The 23,367-nt window shown below is 39.1% G+C and overlaps 1 protein-coding gene across 1 annotated transcript in view; it reads left to right on the top strand.

Annotated features, from left to right (window-relative positions):
- Positions 1-23,367, top strand: part of MICU2 (mitochondrial calcium uptake 2) — a 155,843-nt gene that overhangs the window by 97,700 nt on the left and 34,776 nt on the right. Inside the window, exons 3-5 of the mRNA XM_086481820.1 lie at positions 16,253-16,284; positions 16,399-16,474; positions 21,358-21,405. Of these exons, the coding sequence (XP_086337946.1) occupies positions 16,253-16,284; positions 16,399-16,474; positions 21,358-21,405 (156 nt within the window). The remainder of the gene's footprint in view (positions 1-16,252; positions 16,285-16,398; positions 16,475-21,357; positions 21,406-23,367) is intronic.

The following is a 23,367-nucleotide window of genomic DNA, read 5'->3' as shown; positions in this document are numbered from 1 at the left end:
GACTGAGTCTCTTTATTTCCCCTGCATGTTCTCATAAGAAATGTTACATTATGGGTTTTTTTTAAATATTTAAAGTAGAATCATTGGGTATCAATCACTTTCCTTCTAGGCAACAGCAGCAGGCAAGGTGTGCAGCCTGCTTGGATAGATGACAGGAGCTGTCCTTACTTGCCAAACAGCTGGGGTCTCCAGGGAGACCTTTGAGAAGTTCCACTGCTCCCTGTTTGGAAAAGGCTGGCATCGATTTCCTAAGGGAGAAACTACCTGGGTTATGCTCTGTTTTTTACTCCCCAGCCTGCACCTGCAGTGGCTTATAGCACAGATTGTGCTCAGTAGCCTTTCTCATCTACTGTGAAACAAAAGCAAATACCGAGCTCAAAGACTTTTTTTCCATGTGTAAAACACACAAGTTTCTCTTGTTAGAGCCACCTACTTACATGGCAGTGCCTTCTCTTGGGCTTACCAGCTTCATTGCTGCGGAGAGGAATACAGCTAAGAGCCAACTCTTAGAAATTGCATCAATCTCCCAGTGTTGTCCAGTCCATCAGAGAGCTCTGGTCCTCACACCACCATCCATAATGCTGGCAAGTACGTGGTCGTTCTGCTGGCTACGTCTTTAGTTAAGTATCTTTCCTCTCAGACCTGGAAAAGGCTTGTGCACCTGAAAGCATAAGGATTTTTCAGCTGTAGCTAATGAAAGATACCATGTTTTCCAACAAATCCTGCCTTGGTTCTTACCAGATGGAAGGTTGTTCAGCATTGTTACTAGGTCCAAATGCATCCTAATTGGCCATTCTTGGTTTTCTAGTTAACTTACCAGTATATAGAAAATGCCAGTATCCTGGGAGTTTATTCACCAAGAGCTGTGGTCCTACGTGGCTTAAAAAAAAAATTTAAAATGGGCTCCTTGTATGGAATTTCAACATAAAACATGGGCAAGCCAGCTGCCGTTTCACTTTATCCAGACTATTTCAGTTGTCTTTCTGAAGAGCTGACATTTGAAGTCTTTAGTACAATACAGCTCATTTCCCAAGTGGTAGTCTTCTTTTCAAGCCTTGAATTCACATCCTTTGCACCAATGCCTCTAATACTCTTGGAACTACTGGGACAGTGGAGGCTTGCTGGTGCATTGGAATTGGCAAGTGCTAAGTAAATCCCGTATCCCACCAGAGAAGCTGACAGTTCCAGAAAACAGGCAGCTTTTGTCTTTTTTTGTTCGTCTCCAAATGTTTTTTTGGTTTTCCTGAGGAAGAGTGAGGTGTGTTTGTCCTTAACTGTGGACTGGATCCAAACAGTTGTGAGCCTGACAGAGCAGATTCCTACAACAGAAAATACTAAAATCAGTCATTTTGTCTCATGTAGATAGACATCTGCTTTTCAATTGAGACTGTATTTATTTACTGTGTATGACAACTTCTGAACAGTCACCCACACCCTGACATAGCAATTACTTCTTCTCTGTGGATTTTTTGGTGATAGAGAATGTGAGAGCTCACTTTGGTTTACTGTCAGTTTCTTGGGAGAAAATATAAAACCTATTGTTCCAAAATTTCATCTGCTCCTCTGGCTTTCTTTGAATTGGAAAAAGAGAGCAACTATTCAGCAGAGAAGAGTAATTTTTTTTGTGACGTGTATGGTGGTAAAGGCAGTTTCTGCTGTTGAAAAAGTGAGAGGGGCTTTTAAACCAGTGTGGTCAATTTAGAAGTGCAGTGGGCAACATAAAATGACTTTACTCTTTCACTAAAAGAAAGCCACCTATTGTTTGCTTTTCATTTGCACCCACTTTGAGAATTGTAAAAAGCCTGCTTAAAATTTGTTTCAAATTTCAATTCAGTCTCTTTCTTCTGCAGCTAGGGAGGACAGTCCCTATTGTTTATGTCCTTACTGCTGTGAGGAGGAAAAAGGCTATCTGCTTAGTTGTAACATTGTAAGAACACTTGTATTTATTATCATAGCTCATCTAAGTTAACGTGTAATATCTTGTAATGTGTTTTTCAGGATTTTTATACTCTGTTAGGGTGATACGTAATGGCTTAGCACTTGTTTTTAGCATTTCGTGGTGAAGTATGTCAAAATTTATCGTGTATCTTCTAAAAACTGACTCCTATTTTAACAGTTTAAAAACTTAAAATATAGACCTTTTATACATTTTTCATGCTCAGTTTAAAATAATTTGTAACCACTGCTTATGTTGGAAAACGGTGACACAGCATCTCCTCTGTTGCTTGAAAACTCTTCTGATATCTGACCTAAGATTAATCACTGTCTCTTTAAACCCACTTGCTCCTGTGCCAACATTTCCCATTACCTAAAATAGGTTTTTTTTCCTTTTGAATCTTAACCCCATGATACGTAATAGATAATTATATTACCACTCAGTGCTGATCTTGTTAGCTTAAGCAAACCCAAGCTTATTTTTATCTCTGGCTGAGGGAGGTCATCCATTCCGTGGCTTCATGTAGGTAGCTTTGTTCCACACTTTTCTGAATTTGATTTCTTTTTATAAAGCCAGCTTCATTCCCTGGCTCACAGCACAATCCGCTAGCAGTCACTATGGCCTAAGGGAAGGAACAAGAGTTGAAGTCAGGAACTTTTTCAATTAATACTATTGCTTAAACATCTGAATTGTCAAACTACATCTCAAGTTGAGAAGGAAAATGGTACAAAGCAATGCTCACTAGAGCAGAACAGACTTGTTTAGCCTGTGCTTTACAGTTGCAGAAGAGCTTCCAGCACCATAGGTGCTTTGGTCCACATTGGTAGTTCCATGTGTTTGCTAGGCTGAGGGTAGTACAGTAAAGCAAATTATTTTCTGTGTTCTTAGGTGAAGGTTTGAATGTAACCACGGAATCGTGATTAAGACAAAAAAAAGAGAGATCTGGCAAACAACATCCTTCTGGGAGGTTAAGGGCTTGATGCCCCCAGGTAATGTACGCCTTTGCACAGGAACAGGAAAAATTGTTCTTTTTTTCAGTCCAAGATTGCTCTTGGAAGAGCAATTAGTTTTGTCAGAGAAGCTGAGAATGGCAGGAAGGAGACAATGCAAGGACAAATAGAGGCAGAAGCCCAGTACAGTGAAGGCTGCTACAAGTTAAATGAGATGTTAGTGGGAATTTTGATGTAAAGTCTATTTATGCTTTTAGATTTGTCCCCTCTGTTATCTTTACTGAACAAATATTTCTGTTCCGGATCTGTTTTGACAGACCTAATACAATGTTTCCTCAGGTGCTTACTTAATAAGATCAGAATTAGAGCACCTCTCCTATCAGGACACGCTGAGAGAATTTGGCTTGTTCAGCCTGGAGACCTTGTAGTGACCTTCCAGTACCTGAAGGGTGCCTACAGGAAAGGTGGGGGCAAATTTTTAGCAGGGCCTGTTGTGATAGGACAAGGAGCAATGGTTTGAAACTGAAAGAGGGCAGATTTAGACTAGATATAAGGAAGCAGGTTTTTTACAATGAGGATGATGAAGCACTGGGCACAGGCTGCCCAGAGAGGTGGTAGAAGCCCCATCCCTGGAAACATTCAAGGCCAGGTTAGATGGAGCTCTGAGCAACCTAGCTAAAGATGTCCCTGCTCACTGCAGGGGGGTTGGACTGGATGACCTCTAAATGTCCCTTCCGACCCAAACTATTCTATGATTCTATGAATTCTGTAGAAAAAATGAATCTAAAATTAAAGCCAGGGTAAAGCCAAATGTCTTTTCAAGGTTTGCTTCATCAGATGATTGGAATTCAGGGGGAGAAGGCTTTTTTTTTTTTCCTGGGGAAATAAAACAATTCTAGAAAAGAATAACTTCATTTTTTTGAAAGACACTATTGATCTTCTTTGTCTAGATTTTTTTTTTTTTTCTTTCTGACAAACTTTTTTCTTTAGAATATGAGGAGTTTGAAGTCACGGGGTTAAGAGACAGCTTATCTTTGCTTCTCTTATTCAGTCTCCAAAGTTCACCCCTTAGAGTGGAGGAGGTGTTCTAGTTGGTGCACAAGACTTTTCTACTAGTAGGGAAGGCTGATGGACATCATGTCAATAATTTATTATTAAATGTACTGTTGGCAGCATTTATTTTTGTCTAACTTGCGAAATTAGCCAAACCATTTTGGCCACTGCAATAAGGTATGATTAACATCTGTTTTGAAGCCGTTCCATGATTTTAATTCTCTCTGATCTTTAGGGGAGTTCTCAGACTTTTTATGATCCTGCTCCTCTTTCCATTACCACTTTATCTTCCGAATAGAGACAATATTTCAAATTAGGTTTATGTAACTTTCTTCATTCTGGTACTCTCAGAAACTAGCCAAAACCAGATTGCTCCGGTAGTGTTTTTGTGTGGCAAAACTAGGATAAAGCTTTCAAAGCTTGAAATACAGGAGCATTCTGTTATCACTTGCATACGCTTGGAGCCCCTGCTGTAGGAAAACTTCCCAAACATCTGTTAATTGCTATGTGACAGATGTTAATGATGTATAAACAAGTCAAACTCAGCAGGGGCTGTTACTGGTTTGCTTAGAGCTTCTGTATGTGCTAATAACAGAATGAGCTAATCTTAGAAGTAGAAAGAAACTCCTGGCTAATTTAAAGGTAAAAGTGAGAATGACGTGGACCATGAGCTGGAGGAAAGCAAGTCAGCCACTGAAAGGAACTCCAATTAAACCTGAGAAAGAAAAAAAGGAAGAAAAATTAGAGATTGCAATAATGCCTCAATTTTGCAAGTTACGGAAATAATGAAGTAGGGCTGCACAGGATCAGTAAAATGCCCAAAGCAGTAGACAAGAGTCTTCTGTAGGAAAATTCCCAAATATGGTCATTAGAATGTCCTTATCTTCTCACGGTGGCAATTGGAAAAAGTAATGTCATCACTGGGGTCATCTGCATTAAAATGGCCTTCCTAAAATTTTCATGTAAGGTTGCATTTCAGAGCCTTATAAAGGGAAAAGGTTCCTTCTGGAAATTCTGACATGACAAGATCAGCTTAATTCAGCTCTGAATAGCAATTCCCTTTATCACTAGTCATCCTTCTAGTCTCCAGGAATCTAAAATATCTGAAGTTAAGTGCTACAGTACTGCACCTATGCCAAAAGTCTTTTCCCCGAAAATAGCGCTTTTATTCTTTTTTTTTTTTTTCTCCTTATGCTGATTCACTAATCACTGATGGGAATTAGTTGCAAATATTACAATTCTTCGGGGAAAAAAGAAGTGACCACTGGGTTCTACTAGAATAAGCATCCAATAATTCAGTTCATCCTTTTAATAAAACTAATTGCAAAATGGATGTGCTTGCTGAGTTTTTATTCACCCTCTTCTTTTGATGGATGATGTCAGGAGAGTTTAGGAGGATGAGGATCAGATGAATAATATCACTAATTGCAAAAATACAAGTATCTTGAGTAAAACCATAGAATATTAGCAAGTGGATCCAAAACAATCTTGTGTACTTTCTTTTGTTTAGATTTGTCGTATGTTTTAGAAGTTCCACTTACCCACATTCAACACAGGTGGTAATTAATTACTAAAGCATTTCCAAATTTCTAATAAAGAGGATGATTTCATCACTTTTTGTCCTCTTATACAAATGTATTTGTTATTTCTTCAAGAAGAGTCTCCGGCAAAGTAGAGGTGAATAGGTGCTAGAGCTGTAGCTAGCCTAGGTCACCCCATACAGTAACTGAACACCATCTAGTGGGTGTTCACTTAATCCTTTCATTCCTAAACAGAATTTATATTGGTTATAATTTACAAATTAACTGTTCGGTAAACTCAATAGCAATGCCCTCAGACACCTAGTCACTGTAAATTTCATGTTCATGAATGGAGCTTATGTTCTGGAAGATAAGCATAATAAGGTTTTGATTTTTTTGGCATTTACCATGCTATGGACAAAATGTCCCAGGCCTTGAGCTTAAACACAGAGCTCTCATTAATGAAATTACCAACATAGAATTGTTTCCTTTCAATAAAATGCCCAAATTTGCTGTTAAATCCAGTACTTAGTGCTCTCATGTCTTGACAAATAAGACAAAAATGCTGTCTCTTCATTGGTCATCGGTGAGAACTGAAGCCAGGATACAGTCTTCAACTGGATAAGAATGTTGTTGCCTTTGATATAAGCAAGGGGGAAAAATTCTAAGACTCCATATGAAGCCTACCAACTACTGCTTGTGTTTGGTGTTAGTGTAGGTTACAAAAGCACCTAAACAGATATTTTCTTGTTGTGAAGTTGGTCAGGTGACTATTAAATTGGAGAGATGTTTTGTATTCGTAGCCCTTCTAGAAACAAATATCTGCAAGCATATTCAAATCCCAGCTGGACGTAGTCTTGGGCAACCTGCCCTGACTGGCCCTGCTTTGAGCTTTTTCCAGTTGTCACCATGAGAAGACAAGGACATTCTAATTACCATGATGATCTCCAGAGCTCCCTTCCAACTTCAGCTGTTCTGTGAATGAGTGAATTTACCTTAACTGTGGGGGAACCCCACTTCATAGGGGGGAGCCCAGCTTCGTGGGTCTTCCTGCAAACTTCTCTGAAACTCCTGAGATGACCTTTCACATCCACCAAAAAGGTACTTTGTGCTATATTCCCTAGAATTGTTACTGTTGGGAAGGAAATAAGAACAGTAAGATTTTGGAAAGGATGTGTTTAGTCTGTGGAGGATGTAGGGCAGCATAAAGCAGTCAAATTCTAGACATTTGATGGAAGGACAAGGCACTAGGAGAATGAAACAGGAAGAACAATTACCACCATCATTAGAATACTGCAGCAACAGAAATCAGGCATCCTGCTGATGAGGTTTCCAGATTTCACAGTAGCAGTGCAGAAGGACATTTGCCATCTCTGTCTTTTTATTCTTTTTTCCTTAGGCCTAGGGCTTGCTGGGATATGATGAACAAAAGCTTCCCAAACTGATACTTCTAGTAAATTCCATTGTACTTTTCCGATCAGTTGTCATCTCTTGGCACATTTTTTGCAGTACTTCTAAGAACTTTTACTGCATGTTGCAGCAAGTAAATTAATCTTTAAAAGAAAAATACTGCTTTAACAAAAAAGAAAGCATTAATGATGGTGTAAATAATTTTGATATGTGATAGGGTGAAACAGGAAAAAAAGTGAGCTACTATATAAACTGGATCTAAATAGCTTTTTATATTTACAGGACTCTTGAGAACCCACTCAATTTATGTGAAATGTCAGTGCTCCCAGTTACTTACCCACTGCAGTAATTTAAATTAGCTTGATGCACCAATATGTCAGCTATTTACTGCTTGAACACGTGCTATAAATGCACTACATCTGAACAGAATTGTCGTAACAACACTGCATTTTTCATGCTGATACCATGAATAACTTCAGGTTTTTTCACAAAATATTTCCAGGTTTAATTTTTAAATTATCAAATTATTACATTTTGGCTTTTTTGATTGCACTAGGAATAAGCAATATCAACAGTTCCCTGAAGTTTGTACTTCAATGAGTAAGTTTAAGAAAAAGCAAACTATGTCATAAAAAAAGCAGTTGAATTAATGTCACTATTGTCTTTTGAACCCTGAACTACAGTTTAGTATTAATACAGTCTTTCGCGTGTGCGAACATGTATTTGTGTGGACATAAACTGATGAGATAATGCATGAGCAAAAGTCTGTTGGGAGCAAAAGGACAAAGTAGGTGACCCACGTCGTCGTTTCTGGCCTCGTTATCTGTAATTCTTGCATGTTGGAGTGTTCATTATTTATCAAAGCAATAAATAAACCATGCAGTTACTTCATATAATTTGACACAGTTTGATATGATTTGCAGTTCTTGCTTAGGGAATAAATTGCATCAAAGCAAGATTGCTTTGGAAAAGATAGTCCTCTCTGACAATTGCTCTCTTTTCCCCTATTCCAGGATCAGTAATGTAGTTTTATGCTAGTGATAATTCCCACACAAAGGACGAATGCTTCATCTGGCACTTCAGTTACGTTTGCCAGCAAGTGAATCCAATTTGTAATAATTAACGGTCTTTACTATTCTTGTGATTAGTCTTTAACTATATTATATTTTTTACATTTTGTAAGATGCATGTGAGAAGTAACAGTTTGTCGTGGTAGGGAAGGTCTTCAGATATACGGCAGAATACAAATTGTAAAGGAAGTGGCTGAATGAGATATGGTAGGTATAGTTGCTACAGTTGTGATGGTGGCTTTATATTGAGCACATAAGCTTAAATCAAATCTTACACAGTGAGGTAAGGATCAATTTCTGATGCTGTGAAGGTGTTGACCTTTTCTTCCTTCATTTTGATTGTGGGGCGATTAATTTGCACACATTTTCGTTCTGAATCCAAATTAATCTCTGCTTACAATTAAGATGCAATTTGCTCAAGTTGGGCATGCAGTTAGATTTTTAACTGTGTCGTTTCATTGTCGTTCTTAGCCTACTTTATTTGTTCTTCTAATTTTTGTTATCTTCTCCAACTGTAAAGTAGATTACAGAGCCCTTAGGCCAGGGATCATGACTTCTAACACTGTCTAGTAGAGGAATAGAATTAAACCTCTAGTGCTGCAAGGCTATCATAATAGTTTATCTTCATCTGTTGTTAGTACCTTAACCTAGCATGTGCTGCAGCGCTATAGGATTTAAAAAACTAGTCTTTGTTAACAATAGGAGATGACAACATAAAGCATAGCAATGGTACGGAAATCACCTCTTCTTTATTTCAGGATAGGATCAAAGTTCAGTAACTGAACTTTTGAACTGAGTCTAGCTTATGCTATTCTCTTTGCTAGGTAATACTAACTACCATCTCAAGCCTAATACTAGGAATTTTTCTTGAGTTGAGGCTCTGCCTGCTTGCTTTTTGTGGAAGGTCTGTGGTGCAGAATCAGGAGATGCCATCAATCCCAAAAGTCTGCCCTGCATAATGTTCTGTGTAGGTTGGCAGGAGTCATTCTCTACCCTTCTGGTCTCAGAAACATGTATTATAGATACAGCTCCTTCCAGGTATTCTTAATTGTCCTTTATAATACTTTATTGTGCCAGTCATGCAGCTTCTCTGCCTCTTGAACTGTAGTACACTTTGCCCTTGTATCTGATTAAGTTCTTAATAAAACAGAGAATACATGCCTTTAGCACTGCAAACATCAGACTGATAGGTAGGAAGTTGAAAAGAACAGATTACGCATATAACAAATACAAAAAGCAGTCATGGTGTGAGTTATCTAGTTGCATGCAGAAGGATTCCTCTACTCAATTTAGATATATAAAGGCTGAATGTCAGGTCAGAGCAAGTGATTGTAGCATCTCTTTAAAGTTAATGGAAGGAAACAGGTAAGTCCAAGGCCTGTATTAGACACCTATCTCAACCTGGAGTGAATTGCTCTTTTGCTGTGTCCATGTCTCTCCCTTGACTATAAAGGGAGCCTGGGGTCATTAGTCAGGATGAGGTTTGTAGACAGAGATAATATCTTTTATTAGACCAGCTGCTATATGTTGGAAAAATTAGACAAGCTTTTGGGCATATGAGCTCTTCTTCAGGTCTGAAATAGGAGCAGCAGATTTCAAAGTTAATTATAAATCCTTTTCTATGTATGTCCTGACACCATCATAGTTACAGCAAAGCACCATAGAGATCACTAACTCAGATTTAGGCATCTAATTTTTAGCCGTCTAAATGAAGCCAGAGGAACCAAGCACGAGGTGCTTATTTGGGAATTTGAGGGCTTGCATTTCACATGACACGTTTTTCCTCTGGATGGTCCCTCCAGTCCTGAGCTCAGTACCAGCCCAGAGGGCTGGCAGTGTCTCCTGACAGGGAGATACTCATCTGTGATTGTGCTCTCTGCCTGGCTTCTTGCTCCTTGTGTGTTACACATGAAGTCTTAACTTGATCCTTTTGCGGCCAAGGGCAATTACACACCTCTTAGACTTTTCTGGTGTCTCAGAAGAAATAACTTTCTGTTGCTTTATATCATTGCAGTGCAAGTTTTGTGGTAAGCTTGGGAGTTTGAAACTATTCTCAGCTTTTCCTGTCTGCAGTTTGGGTAAGTTACTAAAAAGAGAGCAGATCTGGGAGCAAGTCGCTTTCACTGGATGATACCTAAGGAAAAGCTGTTCCCCTGCTCTCCCTGCCATCCCCACAAACTCCTGTTGCAGTCCCAGTGTGGACTGAGCTGCTTGTGTGCTCTATGGCAAGCACCACTAAATCTGCTTTTGCCCTGATACCTGGAAGTCGTGGCACTGCTGGTGACTTGGTGCCACAGTCTCTTTTAACAGGTTTTGAAAATTGGCTTATCTTAATTTTTCAGTCTGTTTCAGTTTCCTGAAAGATTGTGTCATCCTTTGATGTTTTCTCCCTGCATCAGCATCCCACCCTTTTCGCCCCGGGCTGCCTTACTCACAGAGAAACCTTCCGGTATTGACTGGCTCTGATGCAACTGCTCTTCTGAAATGGAGATTTGCCAGCACTGGCCTTGGCCCAGCACTGTACATTTCTAGTTTCCTCAGAGGAACGATTGCTCTAAATAAAGAAGGACAGATGCAAAGCTTGTTTTGTAAAGCGTATCAGAAGCTTCTATTATTGCAAATTACCTTTTCCACTGGGCATACTTGGATTTTAATTCAGGTGGTTCAATTCACTAATTCATGTGATTGAAATGACTTTTATCAATTATCTTTCAATGGAGCAATGCAATAGTTCAGTAAAAGCTTTCTAGCTGAAGTGGATTCTTAATTCATTTAAATAGCACGCTCATTTATTATTCAGATATTGGTTTGCCAGGAGCTATCATAGGAATCTGACCACTTGGTTTGTCATGCTTTCAAAAAAACATTAATTTTTTTTGCCATCCTTGATTTACCACCAATATCACCAATGTTTCAAAAGGCAGCCTTAGAGAACTAATTAAAGGCTTGAATTTTTGCCCTTTACATTATTGGTTTCATTTGCAGTATAGAAGAGCTTTAAAGAGCTGAAAATGTAAATAAGGCAGGTAAACAAAGGACACCTTGTTGAGATAAGGTGCTTGTCCAGTATCAGAAAAAATAGAGCTGGGAATGAAATACAAGATACTGAATTTCAATGATCTTCTATTTTAGGCTAATTTAAACAAAAATTTTTTATCAGGACCTCCCCAAGGAAATCAATGTACACCATTCTTATCTAACCCAGCTCGCCAGGGCACAGGGACAGGATTCTCAGAGTTCAGCTTCTGTGAAGGCTGGCAGCTGGCTAAAACAGAGAAATAGAAATTCTTGTTCCCATGGCAGGCAAGGCTGCAGGGTGGGCTTTGCTGTAAAGGCCACGGCATGAGCTGTGCGCAGTGGGTTTGGTTTTTAAAATGCCATGATCCTGGATTACAACTGTGCTGAAATCCCATCCAGCTTAAAACGTTTGTTTGACTCATTTTGCGGAGTCAGGGTCTGTTTGAATTGGGACATACTCAATACTATTCTCATCTTAATTTTTCATGAAAAAACAAATGGTTTCCTAGTACCCAAATATGACTTTAGCAGAGATATCAATGATTGCCATCTAAAATTTAAAAACTGGGAGGGCTTTTTTTTTTTTTTTTTAACTTTGTTTATTGGTGTGTCTATCTGAAATGTAGCTAAAAAGAGATCCTGGTCAAACCATCTCAGTGACTTTGCTGAAAAAGACACAGGAATTTGTTGTCCTCCTGGGATATCTGTTTTATACTGTTCTCATTTGAAGTTAAGGCTGTGAGGAAAGATTGATTCAAAAATTAATTTTAATTTCCGTATTACAAAAATAGAGCGATCTCACAGACATTTAAAATTATCTTTTCTCACAGATAGTAGTAACTTCTCTGCTTTTGCATTGACATTTGATGAGTGGTGTTATAATGGCTGATCGTAGCAATTTTGTTCATTCTTTGGCTCTAAATGTCTTTTGTCAGATTTAAGCCTTTCCTTAGCTGTACAGGTGTAAGTGGGTGTTACTGAGTGCAAGTGGGTACTTGTTTAATTCAGCCCTTTCCTAATGGTTAATCCTAACATTGATGTCGGGTCCATTCAACATCTTAGTGTAAAAAACTGATAGATGGTGGAAACACTTCTATTGTAAGAAATGTATGTGACAAAATACCCTGGTTTGCCGAGGGCAAATTAAGGCTGACGTAGCTGCTCTTGGCAGTGTTATCTTAATTACAGTTGTCAGATAACTTTTTGGCTAACAGCGCAGGATTTGTGTGCTTCTAAGTAGACTTGGTATTCATTCAACTTAAAAAGCTGAAATGGCTTTTTGTCCATGGAAGGTGTGTCTGTACCTCATTGTTGTTTCATGGATCCGCTATAGATGATGAAAATTAGATGATAGCATCTGTAAAATATGTAGAGACCCTTGAAGATACTCACTATCCTTAAGCCAGAATTCCATCACAATCTTGGCAGGTCTGTAGGGAAAAAAAAAAAAGTTTTTCCTCTCCATTCAGCAGTAAAAATTCCAAGTTTCTTTTTCTGATACCAAAGTAAGACTGTTACAACTACAAACGAGTTTTCTAATGTGTCATTAGTTTACCTGTTAGTAAGAATCTTTCAAGGTAAAAGACTAGAACTTCAGAAAAGTGCATCATACGGATCTTCTACTTATTAGATGAAATAGTTCCTAATAATTATGACCATTGCCTGTATTCATCAGAGGGAGACTTAGATCCTGCTGTATTTGTAGTCATGTGTCAGGAATGACAGCACCAAGATTTAAGAAAGGAAGAGGCTTTTTTTTTTTCAGTCCCCGAACTGGACAAGGAAACTGTTCATACCTTGTCAGTGGATTTTCTGCAAAAAGGAGTTAACCTCTTTTTCCTAATTGTTGTAGACAAGGCCTTAAAAGACCTGGTTCCTCAGAGGGCTGCACATTTGACACGGTCGTGTGCGATACTAACAGAGCTTGCCTTGTTGGTATTTAAAGGGATCTTGTTAGGAAGTGAATAAATGGAGAGAATAAGCACCAAGAACTTCGTCAGTATTCAAGGAATATTATGAGTGCTACAGTAAAAGTAGCTAATGTTTCCAAGTGAAAACAGATTTGAGTCTTCACAGATGATTTTCTATGGTGACAGTACCAATAGAATATAACTGGATTTAGTTCTTAGAAAATATTCAAATAAATATTGGAGGAAACTCATTCTACAGTTTAAGTTATTAAATTATTATAAGAATGTATTCTAATACTTTACACAAACTGCAATATGAAAAATAACAGTAGTGTCCCAAATGTTGGGGTTTTTTCACAAAAATTCCTGGCCTACCAGTACACATGCTTGTTGACATCTGTATGCCATTTTCATTTGACTACATTATTAAATCTTTTGATTTTGAAGCCCGTTTGAGAAGAATGCCATTAAAAGGCTTCATGTTTATTTCTCTGCTGTATTTACTGCTCTTAAAAGTAGAAATGTCTGTCTTTATCTCTCAGTCTGTCCCTTTCTCTCCTGCCTTTTTTCCTTTTGTATTGTAGCAGCTGCCCCTTGTGCAGTCAGCCGTGGCAGGGACCAACTTACACACACCTTGTTCTGCCCCTTACCACGTCCTGGCGTGATGTGACTGTCGTCCTCCTTTTCTGCCACTCAGCAAAGGCTTCCTCTCCTCTGCTGGTCCTGTAACCCATGCCAAGATTCCCTGGTCATGGGTAGCATAAGCACCTCTGTATTGTTACTGTTTCTGTCTTTTCATCTCTGAAAGAGGTCAGTCGGCCTGTCATATCTTAAATGTCCTCTGGAGGGTAGCTATAGCTGAATGCAAGAGGGCAGATGTTGATGGCTGCCACAGCCATTTGCGTGAGCTCTAGGCAGTTGCAGTTGTGACTGCTGGCTGGTGAAAAGAGAGTCTAAATGTCTACAACACATTTTCCTTCCCTTAATTTTTGTCAACGTAGGGTAATTCTCATTGAGGATATGTTCCCTAAAACCGGGTAGCTGAAGTGTTTCAGAGTTACTGGGCTGAATATGTTTTATTCTTCTTTTCGAAGAAAAGAAACATGGTCTTAACCAAGCGTAGAGCCTCACAAATTTGGCCAACTACTGTTTCAGCTGTAGCTCCCAGTGCTTTCTCCTTACCTTGCATCAATTGTTCATGTCTTTGCTGTTCCAGCTCGCAAAGTTCAGCTTGTGTCCCTTCATCATCCTCCTGGATGCTGGCAAAAGGCTACTGCCCAGTATACTGCTGTGGTAGCAGGTGCTGTCCCAGATGTGATGCTCTTGTGACCACCACAAGAATGGAAGAAGTGGAGCTGCTGTTAACCAAATAAGGGTGTACAGCTGGCTTTAATACAGACAAGTACAAAGAGCATTTACAGTGAAAATCACTGCAGGCTGGTTTTCCCTTTTTTTGTTTCAGATACCAGTTTTTGCAGACCTACAGCCTGACTCATTCCCTCCTATAAGGCTTCTCACTATGTGGGTTTCCCACAGCTGCAAGAGCTGCTGTAGTTTAATTCCGCGTTGAAATGCGCTGTACAGAGGCAGCAACATTTGAAAGCTGAGATCTGAATCACTTAATTTGCTAAATAGCCATTCATTAAAATGCTCTGCAGCAGTGAGCAGTGTTAAACTGTGCTGTTACATCGCACTGCTCAGGACTCAGTTTTACTGGACGTAGGGATTTTTGCTTGTTCTCCCAGGCTGTTATTAGTCTGATTTCTTTTATCTCAAATGAGGCAAGGTAGGGGATTTCGTATGTCCTTTGAGCTAGAAGGTATCTATGTAGTTTTGTATATATGTGTGTGTATACGGGTATAAATATATGTACATGCACTGCACAAAAATGTATTCATCCACAGTAACAGGTGGTGCTGGCAACACCTGTTGCTGGGGTCACTCAACACTCCAGTATTAAACCCCTAATTTTAGTTGCTTATAACTTTTGTCAAACTTAAACATTTGGGTTGAAATGTTATGTGCCAGGTGTCTGCCTTAGGCTGATTTGGGGGAGAGGGGGTGGGGAGAGGAATTTATCAGCAAAATTGTTACTGCCAGTTTAGGGACCAGAGGCCAGGGCACTGGTTTGCCTGTGCTGAAAAATGAACTCTTGCTGGTTGAGATGTTCCAGCAGCTTTCCTTGTCCGAAGCCAAAAGTTGCCAGTGGAGACCCCCTGCAGCTGGGTATGTCTTTTGCTAGCATTGTGGAAATTCGCTGTTTTACTAAGAGTGTGCCTCTGTCTGGGTAAATTATAGGTCTGTGAAGATGCTTGGTAGAAGTTTGTGGACAGCTGCCCACCAGGCTGCCTCCATCATGTCCGTTTCCAAACGGCCGTGCTGCAGGCGACCCTTGGGATGCAAGATGCCCATGAAGCAGCAGAGTAAGCCTTGGAGTCTGAGCGTGGAGCAAAGCAGGCTGCTGCACGCAGGGGCACCATTCCTCGGAGCAAATGCAAGCAGCTCGTCTTGTGCTTACACAATGTGAATAAATAGGAGGGAATGGCTGGCTGGTATCCAGAGGAACTGGTGATGAAGGAAGGGAGCAATGGGCTGAGAGAGTGGTAAGAGTGAAAGACAGAGTTTTAAGAACTGAGGTGAAAAGCTGAGGAGACAGACTAATATGATAGGGCAGATAGACTGAGAAGGGACAGACATGCACAGTTCCTGCCAGGCCACGACCACAGGATTTCTGCAGTCCCTGCCTAACCAGCTGAAATGTTCCACTGATAATATATCACGGCTGGTCAAATAGGTGATTTACACAGGAATACAATGTATACTGCTGCCAGTGGCTCCCCTATTTGAGTGTATAGACTTGAAAACACTTAGGAGTTTGCATGGTTTCATCTGATGCTGTTTCAGGAGGCAGGGTTGTTCAAGTTACTTCTGCTTAATAGAAGCATCAACATTTTCATTCTTACATCTCTTTTTTTAGTATTTCTTAGCGTTTGCATACTCAACCTGCACTTGAAGGGTTGTTATGTGTGCATGCAAATCCCTTTGTAAATACTGCAGTTGTTTCTTACTGTATAATCTTGCTTTGCAATCTGTACTTTGTTTGTAGCTCACAGTATGCAAAATCCCACTAGTAAGTCAGTCATAGATATCAGAGTGGTCTGTGATTTCACCTGGGTTGCAAGAACGTTTGAACAGACTGCTTGTGTTATTTTTAAATCTCGTCCTTTCTTGATCGTTGTGGGAATTAGAAACAAAATGCCTGCTGCAAAATATTCTGTTTCGTATTACTTAGCGTTTTGCCATAAAAATCTGAATTGCCACAGAACCTGATCAAAGTTTAAAGTCAGTTTGTTATTGAATGATGATGATTTTTTTTTTGTTATAGGTAAAGCCTCAGCCAAGAAACTGACAAAAAAGGTAAGCAAAATATTCCTTTACTTCTTTAAAAGAACTTAGATTCTTTCTGTAACCCAACCAAAAAGACTTCTCTTTCAAAACTGCCTTTATATTTTCTTGTTTATGTCTTTAAAGGAGGTAGATGCTGCACTGCTATGTGTTGCCAAAGCTAAACCAGGACCAACTTTTTTTAGAGAGCTTGGTGATAAAGGTAATGAAGCACTTTTGATAATGAAAAATAGATCTTACTTTTTGTCTCATTATATGGTATAAATTGAATGTATTTTTAGAGGAGGTTTCATAGATTTGACTTCATCCCCATCTAGCCAGTAACTGCCTCCGTGGCAAATCTGTCTCAGTTATGCAAGAGAGAGTCAAGAGGCAGGTCTGGGAATTTAAAGCCTTGTGAGGTGCAGGAGGAAGCATGAAAGAAATCGTAAAGCCTACTTGGAGCAGAGAAAGGGACTAAAGGGGTGACTTTGGCACAAAATGGACTTTTAAGACTTGCTGTTAATAAACTGCTGTTTCTCTGTATAACTTAAATGCACAGAAACTAAGAATAAAAATAGAATTTGTATCTAGTTATATAAAGTGGCATCCCTGATTCCAAGAGCAGTTGAACTTCTCCCTCTTTAGGAGTTTGGTGGCCCTTCAGAGCACCAATGTCCTTTGTGTTTTTTTCACCCAGCATTTCCACCTTATATCGAGCCACATGAAGAAAAAACTCTTGAGAGCTGGGATATTGTCTGTATAACAACAAGGAGTTAAAGAACACCAAATAAACACATCATTAGCATAAATTAATTGAAGGGAGAAAACAAACAAGAGGATCAAGGAGACCAAATAGTCGAGTAATTAACCATTTCACCAGTAACAAAGACTGAAATTCCCAAACTAATGAGAAGGACCAACAGCATCTATTCACAAACTTTCTGTATTGTAGAGTTCAGCCTGAATCCTGTATTCCGTGGATGTTTCTGGAAAATTAAAGCTGCCTTTGCATCGCTGCAGTTCCTTGGCAGGCATGAGCCACACTCTCTCTATGCACAACAGATCCCTGGGCATGGCTGGCAGCTCATGCCAAGAGAGCAGCCCTTGATCTCAGCCCGCAGCATTTCGCCTGCCCTTTGGCCTCATGGCCTCTTCTGCCTGCTGTTCATTTCTGGCATCCTTGTGCAGACATGGCAGGGTCTTCAGCTGGGTGCCTTGCTTGTCAGTCCACTCCTGCAAGCCCCAGTATACCCTAGCAGCCCTGAAACATCTCTGAGCAAGTCGAACAAATTTTTCCTATCTTAGGGAAGGCTGGACTTTGTATTGAATAGTCATTCCTTGCATTTTCAAATTACTAGTCATCAATTCCCAGGATTGGGTTTAAAGGATTCCCAGTCTTTAATTCTTGGATGTTCTTTCTCTACCGCTGCTTTTTTAGAGCCTTTCTTTTTCTAGCGGTTGACCAGTGGTTGACACTGCAAGTCCTCAAAGCGCGCACTGCCTGGGAGAACCAGGAATCCACCAACAGAAAGTGGAAACATAGCAAATCAGTGCAGCCTCCTTTTATTTCACCTCTCCCAGCTGAATGCTTGGCAGAAAGTGGGCTAGATTATATGCTCAGCCCGGCATCTTTTGCATTCTGGACACGGCATTGATCTCCCCTTGCTTAGGACTGTGAGTCTGTATGCTCTGTCCTTCAGAGGTCAGGTAGGAGTTTGAGATGGTGCAGGAACATTCAGTGCCATCATCCATGTGTCTCCACAACATGTGGAGTTTTTACAGGTTTTGATCGTGATGCCTCTTCAGTGACTTTAATGCTTTCACTTTGAGATGCATTATTATTACATTTTTAAAATGTAAATATTTATGTATTAAATAGTGCTCTTACAAGTACCAGAATAATGAATGCACATATCTGTTCCACTGTTTAGCTGAGATTATTTTAACTACCTTCAAATTGTTATTTAAATATCAAGTAGAGGGAAAACTGTCATCAGTCCAGTTTGTAAAGTGTAACGCTAGGGAATTCTGCCTTCTAGTGGGCAGTTTTAGAATTCATGTTGTATTTTGTGGGTATACTTATGATTAATTCAGCAATAAGACTATTGTACAGTCAGCATTTGCTATAAAGTTTCAGGGATTTGAGAGATTTCCAGGGAGGGATAGGGAAGGTTCATTTAGCATTAGAAAATGACAGTATTTTGCCAATGCTAACTGCAAATACTTGGCTGCAAGCATGCTGAATCATTCAACAGTGTGTGAAGCTTTTATCTTTTAAATTTTGCTTGGATATGAATATAATTTTTTCTATGTTTATTTTTAGTTTGTTGCATTCCATCTTTGAGTAACTTCATAGTGATTACTGTAGAATAAAAAGAAAATTGCCAAAATATTTAATTTACTTTATGGATAAGGTAAATTGGCCATTCACTACAGGTAGTAAAAGGACAATAAAATTAAAATAATTGTTATGGAAATGAGTCCACAAGTTAAAAAAATCTTATCTTGAGTTATTTTAGTGTGATCAGTCTGCTAGAAAATGTTAGACAGACTGTGGATTTGCTTTAAGGCACTGAGAGGTTTTAAAGAACAATCAAATTTTTTTTACACATTTTTATTATTTTTATCTATTTCACTATAGCAACTTTTCAATCAGCTTATGGTAAGATGATGAAAGTGAAGACTGTGTCTCGCCCCTGACATTTCTTGCAAGGCTCTTCTTTGCAGCCCTGTGTAATTCAAATGAATAGAGCCATCATGCTTCTCCCTTGAGCCGATAAGCAGGGTGTTGTCTTCAAATTGGTCTTTTCTTTGTATCTTACCATCTCCATATAAATTTTGAAGATTCTTTCTGCAAAATTTTATAAGGTACAATGTTCCCTGTCTACCCATATAGCTAAAACTCTCCAGGCACTCGGCATTTTGTATCTCAATTATTACAACTATTTTTTTTCCTCTGACTTTAACAAACATAATCTGCCACGTTAATATCCTTTCAAATGCTTTCATAAATATGTTTTTCTTACATGACTGCTTTGAGTGTGTCATGTCTTCTTTTGTATCCCAACACTGGACTCTCCTTGTTCTGTATTATCTAGCATGAGCTGCTTGCCTTCACCTGCCAGGTCTTCCCTAGACTGTCCCTGTGCAGCACATCTCAAGATGGCCAAGAGACAGGCTCCTGCTTCTCCGTGGCCAGTGATGCTGGCCTTCATCACTTGCTGGTTCAATATTCAGGCAGGGATCTTTGTGCTAATACCATTGCAGTCCCTGACTGGGAGGTGTTTTCTATGTAGACTTGAAAAGTTACCTCCTTGTCTTCCTTTATATTCTTCCTTTAAACATTCTTTTGCTGTGTCACAGAATCACAGAATGTTAGGGGTTGGAAGGGACCTCAAAAGATTGTCTAGTCCAACCCCCCTGCCACAGCAGGACCACCTAGAGCAGGTCACACAGGAACATGTCCAGGCAGGTTTTGAATGTCTCCAGGGAAGGAGACTTCACAACATCTCTGGGCAGTCACACACAAAACAAAATTAGGGGGCAGGAATCTTGGTCACTGCCCATCACACTACTTGCTTGATTTCTTTTCTTTCCCTATTTGTTTCTATCCATTTTTTTATCTTGTGTTATACTTAGACGCATAAGCTAAAAAAAATGGAGTAGGAGTTCTTTCTCTGGTTTCAAATTTGTAGAAATCCTGGATGCTTTGTCTAGAAACACAATTCCAAGTTTTACAGCAGTACAGCACAAGAATTTACATTCTTGCAATGGCAGTAACTCTAAAACTTGTAAGCAAAACTAAATCTTTGAGATTAAAGTATTTTTTATTTTCACAGTGTATTGTATGACTGTAGTCCTGTGCTGATTTACACATGATGCATGCTGGATAATAAGGTGAATTGCCCTATTTTGATGGAGAGGAAAGTTGAGATATGGAACCAGAGTGAGCTGGCAACGAGGATCAGCATTAAACCTGTCTTTAGCTCAGCCTTGTTCTCGAGTTTTCAGACTCATACATTCAGCAATTTAATATTTCTAAACTCTGGTACTTAAAACTTAAAGTGTTAAGTCACTATCTGAGGTCAAATACAAATGCTGTTGGCTCTGCACAGTAATTTATCAGAAGTTAATTGTTTATCACTAAAGCTTAAATGGATTCCTTATCTATCAATTAACTGAATATAAATTATAAAAAATAGTTTATCTTTGCACAGATAGGCATGTTTGAACTTCATTATTTTAAGCAGCTTCAGCATTATACAATGTTTAGCTCACAAGTTAAAAGTAGCTCAGTTATTTTGAAAAGTGATTTATAAAAAAGCCCTTTACATTTTTTCTCCAAACATTATTGCAGGGCAGATGGTTCAGATTCTGTTGTTTAACCACCCTCGTTATGCGCTCTCTATCTTTAGCTCCTACGCTCTATTTTGACGCTATCACATCTTTGTGTTTGTTCAGGCTTTTCACTTAAGGCGGTATTTCAAAGGAAAACACTGGAATTTTCCTTCAAAAGGGGGGAAAATACTTTCACCTTGTAGAAAGGACATGTTCCTATTTAAAAAAAAAAAAAAAGAAGCCTCCTCTTGGCACGCAGCCCAGCAGTACTATCAGCACAATCTAGCAGCTTGGCAGCTTTGCGTGTTGCCATGTTCCCCTTGAGAATCAGAGGGAAGCTATTCTCCGCCTTCGCGAGCCTGCCAAAGGATGGAGGACTTTGATCCTTCAGGGTAACGTTAGAGTAGTTCTCCTCCCAGGTACTAAATGTGACAAAGTGCATTTAATTTACTTGCCTTTTATATAAACATCGAATGTTTTCAGTGAGAATCCAAAGATTTAGTGTAGGCCTTTTATTAATGCCAAATAAACCTTACTTTCTTGATTAGACATGAACATTGATGAGTCTCTGGATAGGGAATTTTACCTTCAGAGCACTAAAAACAGGAGTAAAAACTTTATTAAATAATAACGTGGCTTACTTTAATAACCTATTTAATACAATGTTAAACTACTTTTTCTATATTTATAAGATTAGATCCTTTGAGTGTTGCTATAAGTTTTTGGGGGGTTTTTGCAAGTAATTTTTTAACTCTCTTATTTCAGGGTTGATATCTTATGCAGAGTACTTATTTTTGCTGACAATCCTTACAAGTAAGTATTCTATATTTAAAATACATATGCATAAATACTTAGTTACTAACAGCTTTCAAGGAACTTTTTCTGATATTTTTAAGCTTCTAAATTTCTACATTATAGTAAAACATAAAGAACTGTTGTATATAGACTGATTAAGGCATTAATATAAATGGATATAACTTTGATTGCAGCTTTCTTCCATAGTGTCATCATTGGTCTGTAGCTGTACTTCAAAAATCATAATCCCTGCACCATGGGATCAGAATAGTCTTTCAAGAGACTTTGAGAGGGCAGAGACATTGGTTACAGGACCACATAATAAGGGGAAGAAGAGCAGTGGGTGAAGATAAATAATTTGTCTTCTGGATGATAGTTTAGTCATTTTGGACAACGAGACATTGACATTATAGCTCATGCAGTGGTGTAAAAAGCTGTTGTGGTGTCTGAAAGGTTGTTGCTTGTTATTCGTGTGTTCAGATATGTGATGGATAATAAACAGCAGAATTCTGCAGTGTCTTTTTGTTTGGCTTTTTAATCCTTTTTTTTCCTCCTCTGTTCCTTTTGACTTCCTCCAAGTATTTGGCATGTATTTCTGTCCCCTCCTTTGCCTCCTTCCTTTTTCTCTATCAGAGGCTTTTTTGAAAAATTGTTTTTGTTTGATACTCGCTTTACCTGCAAACAACAGGCATTTTTTATCGTGCATGGAAGTGATCTTGGATTTTCTGGGTTTCTTCACCCGTACTTACTCTGTGCCATGCTTGCCACCTCCTCGGGCTGTTTAGATGAAGTGTAGGTGATACTAGAAAAAATATCAAGATTTGAGACAAGATGTGTGCAATGAGCATTACACAATGAGACCCACAGACCAGTAGTAAAGTGGTCTGCATGCATGTCCGTGTAATAGTCCACGTGCAGTGTTATTTGACTGACATATACAGGTCTAACATTTTTAGCCAGGGACAAAACCAGGCGTACTAGATCTCATGGTATCAGTGGATGGGGAAAGGAGAAAAGAAAGCAGTCGTTCTTATTCCGATGGGCTGTAGATGCTTGAGCCTCCTCACTGCTGTGGCTGCGAGGTCCATGGCAGGGGCTTAGACAAGCTTTCCTTGCTCTAGAAATCCACCTTCTCACAGTGTAGCACAAACAAGTAACGTTGGTTTCCAGAGAGTGGAGAGAATATATGCAGCCTTCACAGATAACGACCGTCAGTACACACACCTCACACAATCTAGGTAGCCCTTTTGCAACGTAGGTCATTTCTCAGCAGAACTGAATTAGTATCTGCTACGCAGCATGGAGGATGGTCTCTTAGGAAACTTCAGCTCGTACACAGTATTAAATAGTATATATGCATTGAGATAGCCTATTTAACATACAAATATAGTGTTTCATCGGTAGTGACTGTCCAGTGCTACACGCAACTCGAACATGAGTTATACCATGTGTTCAAGTGTTTTTTAAAATCAGAAATAATATGAGTCTAGCCCGGTTGGAAAGCTGATTTTAAAGTATTTATTGCAACTTAAAAAAGAGGGATTTTTTTAAAAAAGGACGACTACAGCAGCCACATTATAACTTCAGAATAATGCATTAATTAAAGTTGCAGAAATAGGTGCCAAAAATTCTATTTCTTTAAAAATCTATGGCAGCTGAAAGTAAATTCATGCTCATTTATTGCCTGAAACAATTAGAAAATAGTATGACAGCAAGTTGTTCCACTTCTCCAGACAGTGAAGGAACATTATTTTTCACAGAATTTATTTAGGAATGTGTTGAACTGCAAAAACAAAGGCACCTTTTGATGCGGTATAAAAATGCAGTGCTAGTGTTGCTGCTTTGGTTACACAGAGGGTTATCACACCGATGAGTTTGAAAGCAAATGTCAACAAGTGTTAGTGCCTCTATCTTTGCCTAACAAATATCCCACATCAGACAGCCCCCCGTTACACAACCTGTCTCTCTCACTGGTGAGAA

The sequence above is a fragment of the Leptosomus discolor genome, chromosome 1 (assembly GCF_034619465.1).
Source record: "Leptosomus discolor isolate bLepDis1 chromosome 1, bLepDis1.hap2, whole genome shotgun sequence".
Classification (NCBI taxonomy): domain Eukaryota; kingdom Metazoa; phylum Chordata; class Aves; order Leptosomiformes; family Leptosomidae; genus Leptosomus; species Leptosomus discolor.
This window is presented reverse-complemented; position numbering and strand designations above follow the sequence as displayed.